Source organism: Condylura cristata, unplaced genomic scaffold (genome assembly GCF_000260355.1).
Source record: "Condylura cristata isolate star-nosed mole 26May11 unplaced genomic scaffold, ConCri1.0 scaffold00011, whole genome shotgun sequence".
In the NCBI taxonomy this organism is placed as follows: Eukaryota; Metazoa; Chordata; class Mammalia; order Eulipotyphla; family Talpidae; genus Condylura; species Condylura cristata.
In genome coordinates, this window is record NW_004567112.1 from 1504949 (window position 1) to 1517334 (window position 12386).

The 12386-nt window shown below is 60.4% G+C and overlaps 1 protein-coding gene across 1 annotated transcript in view; it reads right to left on the reverse strand.

The window, feature by feature from the left end:
- The window catches only part of DOCK1 (dedicator of cytokinesis 1), a 239593-nt gene extending 228723 nt beyond the window's left edge, over positions 1–10870 (reverse strand). The window contains 5 exon segments of the mRNA XM_012723446.1: positions 1958–2106; positions 4821–4917; positions 7792–7847; positions 10451–10491; positions 10717–10870. Of these exon segments, the coding sequence (XP_012578900.1) occupies positions 1958–2106; positions 4821–4917; positions 7792–7847; positions 10451–10491; positions 10717–10870 (497 nt within the window).
- Between the last annotated feature and the right edge of the window lie 1516 nt (positions 10871–12386).

Consider the following 12386-nt stretch of genomic DNA (forward strand, 5'->3'; position numbering starts at 1 on the left):
AATGGAGGCCCAGGCCCTTCCCAGCTGTGACTATACTGCTAACTGCGCCTCACGTGATCCTGCCAAGAAAGGTCGCCAGACCCGGAAGGAGGCGTGGGGGCATCTCAGGGAAACAGTCGCAAAAGCCCAGTCTGGACCCTGAGTCAGGGCCTACTCAGGACAATGCGCACACTCTACAGAATGCCACATTCAAGCCACCAGCCCGGAGAGTGGCCATCGGGGTCTCCTCTGCACCGGCCTCTCCATGTCCTGCTAGCACATGTGGCTCTGAGTCCACAGTGAGTTTCCCAAGGGAGGGCCTGACACCCTCACAGACTCAACCGGGAGACTCAGCACTTTGAGGAAGAGGGCGGAAGCCTCTGGAGCCACACACGACGTGAGTGAGAGAGACGGGTGTGCACTCGAGTACTGGCTTGTGCCCTACACACACTCAAATGCCTTCCAGAATCCATTTGAATCAAATGAACATTGTGATTTAAGTTTGTATTATTTTGTTCACTGGAGGAGGACTAGAAAGATTTGCATAAAGCATTGGGCTTCAGAGCAATCGGGGGCTGACCTTGCGTTCCTTCCTCAGGCGGAAAGCTGTCTTACTAAGCATTGTATTTCCTCTCGGCTTCGTAAATTACATTGGAAACACTTCCTTTCTTAACTAGATTGCTCCAAGACATAATGTACTTTGGCCGCTTCCTGCAGCCAAATTAAGCAGGTGGTTTCTGAACATAAGTTCAAAATACGATACTCCAACAGAAAATAAAATCAAAGCTCCAAAAGTTTGGTTTCTATAAGCAGCGGGTCCTGGACCGCTACAATAACCAAGATCCCGTGTCCAGACGTCCTTCCTCTGGTTCGCCTGCACTCTTCTGACCCAAACTCCCATCCGTCATACTAATCACGCTGCTTTGAGAAATGTCTCACACTTGAAAATACGAATTACCAGAGAGCGAAATCATGTCATCGCTCTGACTTCACAGGCAGACTGCCGAGTTCCCGCCCTCAGCAGAAGAGCGGGCAGACCTCTCCTCTCCTCTGAGCTCTGTGTGCTGATGTGCAAAACGAGGGTGGCCTACACCAAAAGCTTCCCAAACTGCTGTTCCTCATGGTCTGAGTCCATTTTAAACCCAGGCATTTCCGCCAGCATCCGAGGCATCACAGATCTGAGCCATCAGGACGGGGCGCCGGGACTCTGCATTTCCAAAGGGAGCCCGATGCAGACAGACAAATGTCTGGGGACCAGGTGATCTGGTTAATTTAGGGCTTCCTGCAGCTCTGACATTATATGCAGGCAGGGTGGGGCTTAGAGGAGTCACTCTGGTTACAGGTGCTGTCAGGGTCGGCTGGGAGCACCTCATGTCCGCCCAGGGTCAGCACAGCCGAGGCGAGCGCGCACAGGGGCACTGAGGGCCTGCGAGCACTGGCAGAAGCGCTGGGGCCCCGAGGATGGCAGCAGCAACGCGAGACTGACCACACACAGCACTCCGTGCGGCTTACCAGACTTCGCAAGTGGCATTCTGTGGCCATGTCCGGCAACCCTATCCAGTAGCCAGTTCTAAGGTCACCTGGGACATCCCCCCACTCTAGAAACTTGGTATTCTCAGTACAACAAGTCCCTCACACCTAGACTCGTCAAATGCCATGAGCAGAAAGTACGGCCCCTCCTGGGGGAAGGGAGGAGTGAGAATCTTAGGACCCTGCAGACCAGTGAAGGACACAGGCTGCCAGCCCCAGCTCCCAGGCTTCCCGCTGGAGCATGGGGGACAGAAGGACTCCAGAAGGTTGATTTTCAGGATGTACTAGACACAGAAGGTACCTCCTTTCAAAAAAGAAAACCGCGTCACTCTTTTTGAGCCTAGAAATTCCGCTTATGATAAAACGTTATTTTAGCCCCCTCCAGGTTTGGGGAGAAGGTATTTATACTGATAAATTGAGCAAGAAGCCATCTTTCAAGCAAACCAACCTGTTTCCATAGTCGATTTTAGCAGTGACCTTCTTCTTCAGCTCTTTGAGCTCGTCTTGCGGCAGAGTGCCCGACAGGATCTGGGACCGCCACTCGATGAGGTCGCAGATCATGCACCGCACGCTCCGGAACATCTCCCTGTTATCCTGCTGCTCGCAGGAGCAGGAGCGGGGGTGAAGTTTGGGCGTTAGTCCGGACCACAGATTGGTTTTCAAATACAAACTAGTAGTCTATGGTTTACAGGAAGAGAGTCAGTTCTCATCAAATGAAAAGATGTGCTCAGCAGCAAAGCAGAACGCATCGTGCCCAACTCGGTGCGCAGCAGTCATACCAGGGTATGAACGGCCGAATCGAGGGGCTGCCCAGGGCAGGATCTGGACAGAGAGGCCGACAGCCAGCTCGTGACCTCCTCGGACCTGGCCCAGGAAAGCGCAGCCATCAAGCTCCCTCTCCTCCGTGTCTCCTCCCCGACACTCACACGCCCTGTCTGGCCCAGGCCAGCTCAGCCCACAGCCCCAGGCCCAGAAGTCGGCAGAGCCCCGCAGGCACAGGCTCGGGCCCCGAGGCTTGCGTGGGGAACACGGGGCCTCCGGGAAGCTACCAGCTCTTGGGGTCTTCGTGCCAGAAGGAAAACACCAGTCCACACTTCCTGGCACGGCCTGTGCTGCACAAGGGGCGGGTGTGCGGAGAACAGCAACAGGCCTGCCACTGCAAGGGTGCAGCTCCTCGCGGGAATCGGGGGCCGCCCCAAGGAGAGAGGCCCTGGGCGTTGCCAGGAGAAGAGACCCAAGCTACAGGGATGAGATTCAAACAGCATGGGCACACGAAGACTAAAATGAGGCCACTGCTACTTTTTGAAAACAGCATCTCTCGTACATACCTGCAACTCCATCCCCACTGTTTCTGGTATCTGACCTTCTCTCTAGAACATGAAAGGTGCCTACTACCTAAGCAGTAACATCTAAGGTTACTACCTCACGTAACCCTACCAGACGGCTGCTTCCTATGAACTCTTCTCTATAGCGTTATCTTAATTTTAATTTCTGAAATGAAAACTAAATGGCCAAAATTAACGCTTAATCACTATTTCTCTTCATGCATTTTTCTTTTTCTTTTGTAAAGATTTATTTCTTTGTGCATACAGAACTAGGGTATAGGCCAGAGGTGCAGGGGACCAGAGACAGAGTGGGGAGCAGGACAGGCAGATGGATGAAGTCCACTGCTGAGGGGAGCAGCGGGCGGGTCAGCAGAGGCCTGCCCTGGATCACCTCCACTGAGGCACTGAGGCGGCACGGCCAAGCTTCACGGTACTGCGCTTTGACCCGCTGCGCCACCAGGGAGGACCCTCATGCGCTGTTCTAAAGCCTTGGTGAGTCTCAAAAATCCATAATAGCTTGCTAGTTTGTCTCCAATATCTCAACCAGAAAGAAGTCAGAGTCCAAAAAAGATGAAAAACCCACTCCTGTAGAATACTAGAGGGGATTTTGGTTTTACTTTGACCAAATCCAGTAATGCGAGACACGAAAAGACAAACGGAAACTTCTGCAAAGAAACCCAAGGAGCTGAGGGCCGGGCCACGTGCAGAAACGCTTCCTGCTGACCCCGCGCCAGTGCGCCCGCTTGCTGGGCTGCTGTATTTTTGTTTAAAAATTGCTAAGTTGAACATATAACACCGACGACAAAATTGCTCAGATTTACACAAAACATGCGTGGCTAACTTTACGCTTTTTGGGTTCTGAGAGCATTTGATGAACAATTACTGCAACTGCTTATTACTGTGCATTTATTGGAAACCACTGTATAATCAAAAACAGCAAGCTTGCCCGGAGAGCAGCTGTGGGACTCTCAGAAGTTTTCTACGTTCCGAAAAATTGCTGCACTCACGTCCCTCCAGAGCCCTGGTGCTGGGCCGACAACATTAGCATATGAGAAATCAACACTCTGAATAGAAATAGGGGCTTAACAAAAGGTAATCTTCTGCAAATATGAATTTATGTGCAACGCAATGCCCTGAAGGAATGGGAAATGGAAGATGTCAGAGCCTCAACCTCTCTGCATTAATAAGACTTCTTCCAGCATCAGAACTGGACACTCGCAGCAGCAGCCAGAATGCAAATGCCCCCCACTCCCTGCAGCCCACGCCTAAGTCCCGAGCCGCGCGGCATTTCTCAGCAGCAGGAGGCATTACCTGCTGTCTGCGCGTGGCAGAGTAACTACTCATCACCCCTCTTGTACCCACAAAGAACCGCTGAACAGCAGACTCTCGCTTCCATCATCAAAATATAAACCCCAAGGGGGCTCTCTGGTGGTGCAGGAGTCAAGTCTCAGTGCTATCACGCCAATGTGGCCTGTGTTCGATCCCTGGCCAGGGAGTGACCCACAGGGTGCAGCAGACCTCTCCTATCTCCCTGCTAGTCCCCTCAACATTGGATTTCAATAGATCCCCCTTTTCTGCTCTGCTCCCCACTCTGTCTCTAGTGAGCCCTCTCACCCCCATACCGCTGACCTGCACCCCAGTTCTTATATGCATAAACCAATAAAAATAAATCTTTAACAAAACTCCAAGAGTCGCTCCATGCAAACTGCTTGGGCCTGCACGCCAGGGGCCCCAAAGCAGCTGGCTTCCCTTCCTTTCCAGCCACTTGATTACTGGGGCCATCACTGCACCCCTATATAAAGCAAACAGGTCAAAGGGCAATCAGCCCCCAACAGTGGCCAGAATATAGGGTCGCACTGCTTTCTGAGGATGAGTCTGTCCTGGAAGTTGTGACTTGGGGGTCTCCAGGGAAAGGAGAACTACGCTGTGCGTACACCTGGGCCCCAAAGCCCATTTCACGCATCCTCCAGGACCCCGTTTCCTCACCACGTAGAGCTGCCTCCAGATGGCGGACCACTCGCGGAGGGTGGTGGTGACTTCCTGGATGAGCGGGAGGTCTCCGGGGATGACTGTCTCATGTTGCCTGGGAGGGAAGAAGGGAAGGACAGCTGAGTCCAGGCCTCCGTTGACCACTGCACGCTGCACCCTGCAAACTCTGCCCTCCAGGCTGGCGCGCCTCCCGTCAGCCGGGGGGAGGACACAAAGGAGGCTGAGCCACCCGCGGGAATACCCGCACCTCCAAGGCTGACGAGTGACATCTGCGCCGGGCCCGCGAGTGTCCATACATCACCCGACACGGCGCTGCCTCTCACCTGTCACGGTAAGATGAAGGAGGCAAATACTACCCCATTAAAAGTGTTCAGAGCGTCGAGGTCTGGGGCGTAGCGAGTACATTCATAATGCGCGTGCCCATCGATCTTACAGACACCATAAATTACAACCAATCTGCCTGGTATTTAAATGCAGGTTTGGAGTAAGAAGGGCACAGCACTCAGGACAGGCGCAGGGAGCCCTCGGCCGTGGGAGAGGAGCAGGTCACAGCTGCCAGAGTCGTAGGTCTTTGCCTCGCCCCCAACGCTGACGGGCGCCTTGCGTGTTCTCTCCAGCCCCACACGCTAACCCTACACTCATTCTTAACTCCTGACCTATTTGGTGTCGTCTTTTAAATCGACCACAAGCCCTGAGCTGGGCGTTGAGTGATGAGTGAGTTGGGCCCAAACCACTCGGACAGGACAGCGCGTACACCCAGAGTGTCCTGAAGTGGACTCCGGGCAGCACCGGCACACTGGACAGGCCCCTTCTCGGGGGTGGCCTTGCCTGGGCCTGACTTATGCTCCCTCCTGGGGCCCTTACAGCCGGGAAGCCCCAAGGAAGGCACAGTGGGAGACCCAGAGCCAGCCAGTCTGTGGCCAGGTGGCCATGTGGGCGGCTGGACCAATAGGAACCGGACATCTGGGGTGGGCTATGCAGGACCACCTCTGCAGTGCGTCAATGCCCCTTTGGTCAAACAGGCCGGCCCCCACGTCCGCCTCCTGGTCCCGGGGGTGTGCAGGTAGGGCTCGCCCCGCTCACGCCAGGACACTGGTCAGCCCGAAGCCGATCCTGCCTTTAGACTCCCCTGCCTGCTAGAAACTCGAAGCTCAGCTAGGCCGCCCTCCCGCCGCCCGCGCCGTGTGCCGGTCTCATCCGGAGGCTGACGTTCCGCTCCTGCGCCTGGCCTGCCCCGCCCCAGGCACAGACGCAGCACTAAACACTCCGGCGTGTCACTGCAGCCCGTTACCTGCCGGGGCAGCAGCACACCCCAACAGCGCCTGCCCCCAGGGCCGTTGAGAAACCCAAGGTGAGGGACAGAAGGTCACGCAGGGTGTGTGGGGGATGAGCAGGACCTGGCGTTCGGCTGGGGGGGGGGGTCTCCTGGCCGCTTGGCTCTGGGGATGGAACTCAGCAGGGCTGGAGTCCCGGTCTGACCCCCCTGGGGGGCAACTGAGCACGAGAGCCGCCCTTCTGCAGGAGGGCCCAGGGAGAGGGCCGCGGAGAGGCGAAGCTTGGCAGGCAGGGGCCACAGGAGCAGAGGGCGGGCACCACTGTGAGCGGGTGGGGAGCACGGGGCGGGGCTGCCAGGCTGCAGCCAAGCGGCATCGGGAGTGGTGTCGCAGTGGGAAGAAGACAGAGTCATAGGGTGAAGGCGCGGAATGGGTGGTGGCCGCCGCAGCCAGAGACAGGGTGATGCAGGACGTCGAGAGCGGCGCTCACAGGAGCCTCGCGCGAGGGGCCGGTCGGGCCGGGGTGGGGGTGGGTGAAGAGGCGTCTGGGGCAGCGAGAGCGGAGGACACCGGGCTGGGGGGGGCCTTCGCCAAGAGCAAGAACCGGCAACCCCGGGGGCCCCGCAAGAACAAAAGGGGCCGGGGGCCACAGCCCGAGGACGCCGCAGGGAGCCCCAAAGCATCAGCAGGGAGCTGCGCCGCTCCAGCTTCCGCCGCCAGCTCACACAGCCGGGTGAGGTGTCTGCTGTCTGTCTGGGCGAGCGCCGCTGATTGGGAATCAAAACAAGCCCATCTCGCCTCCCCAGGGAGCCGATAATTACGCCTCAGAGTGTCTCCTTCCCATCAACGTGCCGTTCTGAGCACGTGATGCGCACGGCACCCCGCGATTCTGACTCGCACACGCAGCACGCGCGGGCGCTCGAGCCGGTGACCTCCACGACGGGGCAGCGCTGCAAGCCGCCCTGTGACCTCCCTTAAAACGCGCCACAGACCACAGCTTGCCCGGACGAAAACCACCAGCTTGCGCCAGCGACACGCAGCCTGCATGGCGCCCTGCTCCTGTCAGTCACGCGCCGTGGGGCGGGGGCCCGCGAGCCCTCCGCACGTTAAGAGCACAGTGCTTGGAAAAGCAATTTTGTAATCAGCCAAAGAGATGTCATTATGCAGTAATCATATGATTAGTAATTTTATAATTTACATATTTAACTGAGTGTGAAGATGTGGCAGAGACAAAAAAGGAAAACACTTCAGTGTTCCGTCTCCAGGTCGCACCTGTCGCTCACTTGCCATTCCTGCCTAATGGGCTCCTGTTCTACAAATGGCCTTTTAATGATCTTACACGTAGTTTCGGGGCTGGGAGAGACCTACGTCACAGTCAGACCCACCGCAAACCCCCCAGGCCCCAACCGAACAACTGTTGCTTCACCCCAACTCCTCCTGGATGCCAGTCTGCACACTGCTCCAGAAAGTGGCCTCGGAGCCGGGGCCCCGCCCAGCTGCGCCCCGGGCGGACGTCACGGCCTTGCTCGCGCAGCGGGGCAGGGAATCAGGCTCTCTGGGGCTCCAAGCCATGTCTGGACAACCCCAAACCAGAAGTGGCCTCCCCCCAACTCCGACCCCACCCCGGGGCCTCGCCCTCAGGCACCTGCAGGAGGAGCCCAGGCCGAGCCGACTGGCACCTCCAGGGCACTCACCCTTTCCCTTCAACGATGGCGTCTTTCAGGTGAATATAGGAAGCAGGAAATATGCCCTTGGGGGAGACAAGACAGCATTTTAGTATCAAGACAAACAGTAACTGCAAATGAAACCACACCCCCAGGAGCAGGGCCGGGGTGACTCTGACTGTGGAGGCTGAGGCAAAGCCCCTGTCCAGCCTCTCAGAGGGACTGAGGACGCCATGCGCCAGCAGCCACAGAAGGCCCAGGCCAACGAAGGCGCCCAGTGACCCATGGGCAGAGCGGCGGTGCCTCGGAGCGTCACACTGAAGCCCCAGGTCTCTCCTCTTACCCAGCACTGGCCGGCCGTCGGACTGGGCTGCCCACGGGTCCCAGGGCCACACACAGGGCGAGCCTGGCCACCGAGACGTCCCTCGAGCGCCAAACAGAGGGGCCAGTGGTGAACGCTGGGAACTGGGCAGACGCGCCCTGTCTGGACAATGTCCAGGGAGCACCCGGCTCTGACGAGCACACTGCACCCCCAGGCAGGACGCCCGTGTGCCCCGTGTGCCCGGTGCCCGAAGGAGCGCTCTCATGAGCACACTCGGCTCAGGCACCAGCCGCAAAGCGAACCGAGAGCTGGCCGTGCCCCACGCGGCAGGAGCCTCCCCTCCTGGGGGCCGTCGGGCCCGGACGCCGCAGGCGCTCAGCACACAGCAAGCCCTCTGGCTGCTGGCAGGGGCTGGTGCGAGGGCAGAATTCACGCAGCAGTGACACTGGGCTCGGGCACTGTTCAGCACCAGGGGCTTCGGACTGGGTTTCCCTGGCTCTGTCTGGCCCAACAGCTTTACAGTGGACGTCCGGAAACCCCGGCGACTGGGCGACAGGCCGAGCCACGCGCTCCTGCCCACCAAGAAGACGTCACAGGAAGGAGAATCATCAGAGAAGCAAGGAGTGGCGCGGAAGGGCGGAGACGAGCAGCGCAGAGGACTGAGGGGCCCGAACGCTGGGCGCTCTTGCCAGCCCCAGAATGGGGCACCTTCAAATCCTGCATGGCCTTGGGTGCACCTCTGAGGTCTACAGGTGTGCGCTCAGCTGGAGAAGACGAGCCGCACCCCGGCCTGGGCGCTGGGCAGAGGCTGCTGCTCTGGGCGCCACAGGCCGGAGCCGGACGCCTCCGCAGGCTTCGGGTGATGCCTTGTCCAGCTGGAGCAGCAGCACACCCGCGGCGCTCTAGAGGGCGGCTCCGGAAAGCTTGGAGCCAGGCGTGGGCGCCAAGTGCCTTCTGTGCCCCACCGGGGAGCCCCACCCCAAATGAAGGCCTCTTGAAGGCGTTAGGCTCGCCGCAGCCCACGCCACTGCCATGAGGACTTCAGGGTTTCGATGGAAAATCAAACACCCCTGGCCAGGTCAGTGGTGCCGCTGAGCCGCGGTCGGAGGGCCCAGTGCAGGGCAGGCAGGACTGGGGCCCAGGCAGGTGTGGGGGGAAGGGAGGGAGACCCCAAGCACCCAGGAGCAGTGAGCACCGCAGCCAGGTGAACAGCCCCGGGGCCGCTTCACCTGAGCTGCAGGTGACCTGTGGCTGGGGGCGGCTGGGGACCCGCGCCCCGCGCCCCTCATCTCTGTTAAAACACCCGCAAGCACGACGCTCTCGGGAGAGACACCCAGGGTTCCCCGCAGGTGTGCAGGCCCTGCAGAGTGTGACCCGGGCCTGCCCCCGCCCCCCGCTCGGAAGGCGCTGGGCAACCTCGAGGCTCCAGGCCATTGGCTGCACAGAGACACGTGGCTCGGCCTGAGCGGGGGTGCGGGCGCCCTGCTCCCCTTGGCAGACCTGAGGCTCCAGCACTTACCGGGCAGAAGCAGTGCGAAGCCAGACGAGCTCAGCCCGCGTGCCCGTGACCAGCACGAGCAGACGGGCAGCTCTCCCACCCAGGCAGGATCTGGTGACGGGGCCCCGAGGCAGGAGAGCGGGGACGCTCTACGCTGCCTGCAAGTCACTGGCACCCTCAGGGACGGGCTTTGCACCACAGAAGCCTGCGGCCCAACAAGGAGAGAATGAGGGGCAGCAGGAGAAGGGGAGGCCGCCCGCGCAGGTGCCCGAGGCAGCCCGACCGCGCAGGACACGGGGCTGGCAGCATGAGACAGGAGCCGGCTTGGCTGTGGGCACCCCGAGCGGGGAGAAGCCACAGCGGAGCGGGCCTGGGCGTGTCGCACAGGAGTGGCCTCTAATTGCGGCCTTTGCTCAGAGCCGGACGACCACGCAGGCGGACTGCCTGCCAGCACCACCTCTCCCTGCCGCACACCCACAGACGCGGTTAAAGACGGTGCTGGCAGGGCAAAGCGGGCCCAGCCCCGCAAGGCCGTCGCGCTTCCGGCAAGGGTAAGTGCGTCTGAGAGCCACCCGAGCCGCGGTACCCGGGTCACACTGACTCCCCTCGGCACAACAGGGAGGGAATCCCGCCAGCCCGAGAGAAGGGGAGCCCTCAGGAGCGCCCCCGCCCCGCACGAGCGCGCCCGAGAGGCAGGGCAGGGAGGCTGGGCGGGCCGGGGGCAGGACAGCCCACACTCGACGCTCACATCGCTTAGATTCGAGAAAGAGATACAGAGGGAGAACTCGGCACAAAGGACGGAGAATTGATTTCCTCTCAGTGTGATTTATGAAGGGGAAAAACTGTGTTTAATAAAAATTACGACTTACCTTCTTGGACTTTTTCCGCAAGGTGTAGCCTCTGTACCACCCTAGAGAAACACAAAGTAGAAGCAGTCAGTGTTGCTGCAGCCCGGGGCGTAGGCCACACCCTGGACCACAGAGGTGGGCAGCGGGAAGGGGGCCCTTGCCCAGGAAAGTGGCCCGGAGGCCCAGAGATGTCTGTGGGAGTCTGTGGAGGAGTCTGGCCTCGCCGCCCCGGACGGCCTGGCTCCTGCGCCCGCCTGCTGCAGGCCGGGCACCGCAGGAGCACTCACCAGCCCAGGAGCAGGCCCTTTTGGCAACGGTCCCGAGGGCCCCCCGGGAGTGCATTTTTGTGTCTCCCACTGTCCCACTTAGATCCGGGTCACTGCCGAGGGCACATTCCAGCACCCTCAGATCATGGAGGGCTGCCCCGTAACAGAACCCCATTGAGCCGGCTTCCGCCCCCCAGTCTTCCGTCAGGGGCGCTCCCCCAAGCGGCCTCTCATCCCACAAAGCGCTTCTGTGGCAAAGAAGGCCTCAGCAGTCAGTGCCAGCCCGGAACACCGGCCCGCGTTCCCCTGCGGGTCTGGCCGATCAACGGCCCGCTCCCGCCACGGGTCAAGGGAAAGACCACGGTAGCTTGGGAGACAGCGGGCCAGACGCGCCAGGGCGGCCGGCCGAGCAGAGGCGCGCTGACAGAGCGGTGCTGGGGAGCGGAGGACCCTCGGCCCCGCCAGCTGCTGGGGACGGTGTCCCTGCAGAGAAAGGCGCGGGTCCAGGGCCGGTCAGCAACCCCCAACAGCCTCCTAGCCCCAGACGCCCATGCACGCACACGGAAACACGTGTGTGACACACACACGATGTCAGTGCGTCCTTATCCCAAACACTCTGAAGCCCGCCGGGCCCACCTCTCTCCCGGACAGTAACCTCAAACCAGTCAGGGCCGAGGCGCTGCTGGGTGAGGCGCAGAGAGCACGTGAAAAGCCAGGAGGTCAGCACCTGCGGCCGCCACGCCCGCTCCCGCCCTCTTCCAAGCAGTCACACCCCGTCACCGAGGCCGCGTGAATTGCAGACCCAGACACCGAACATGAGCACAGACTGCAGCTTACTCTCAAAAAGGGCCACTTTGACCACCAGAGCTGGCCCTGGACCCTGGGAGCGGTCGACCGGCCACTGCCCACACTGACGGCATCGCGTCCTTCCAGCCAAAGCCAAGGCCCTGGCTTGATGTCCCAACAGGGTCTTTCTCGCTAACAGGTACGGAGAGACGCTTTGCCTGAGCCCGTGCGGGGCCCAGGAGCAGGCCGGGCTGAGGGTACAGGTCTCGTGGGTGGCTGGCGAGGGGCAGGGCGCCCCCACCAGGGAGGCTGAGAGGGGACAGGCGGGGCTCCTTCCTCTCCAGCCCACGGCCTGCTGGGCAGGGCCTGGTGCCGCCAACACTCCGGCAGAGCGGCTGCTAAGCCGCCGACTCGGCCAGCTCTTTCCATTCACAAGCCACGTGCCCCCCGCGGCCCGGGCACGGGCGCACCGCTGAAACGCCTCTCGCGAAGCTCTACGGGAAGCCTCCGCGCCTCCCGTCGCCCAGCAGGGTCTGCGGCGACACTGACAGTGGCCGGGGCAAGCGCACGCGAAGCGGGCACCGTGCGCACCCGCCTGCCCAGACCCAGGCCCGCGGGACGCCACCACCGACGCCCTGGGGGCTGCAGCGGCCGTTTCGCCCCACGGCGCGGCGACCACACTTGCACCTATGAAAACGGGGGCAAAGGTCAAAAACAGAAAGAGGAAGAAACAGCAACCCGGGTCCCTCTGCGGACGCTGTCGACAGACGGGCCCCAGTTCACAAACACCTCGGGGTGTCTTCTCACTCACAGCGGGGCTGTGCGTGCACTTGCAGAAAAATAAGGAGCTAAGACCTCAAAGGTCAAATATGGAATGTTTAGCTGGCGGCTCATCGGAGTAAAGC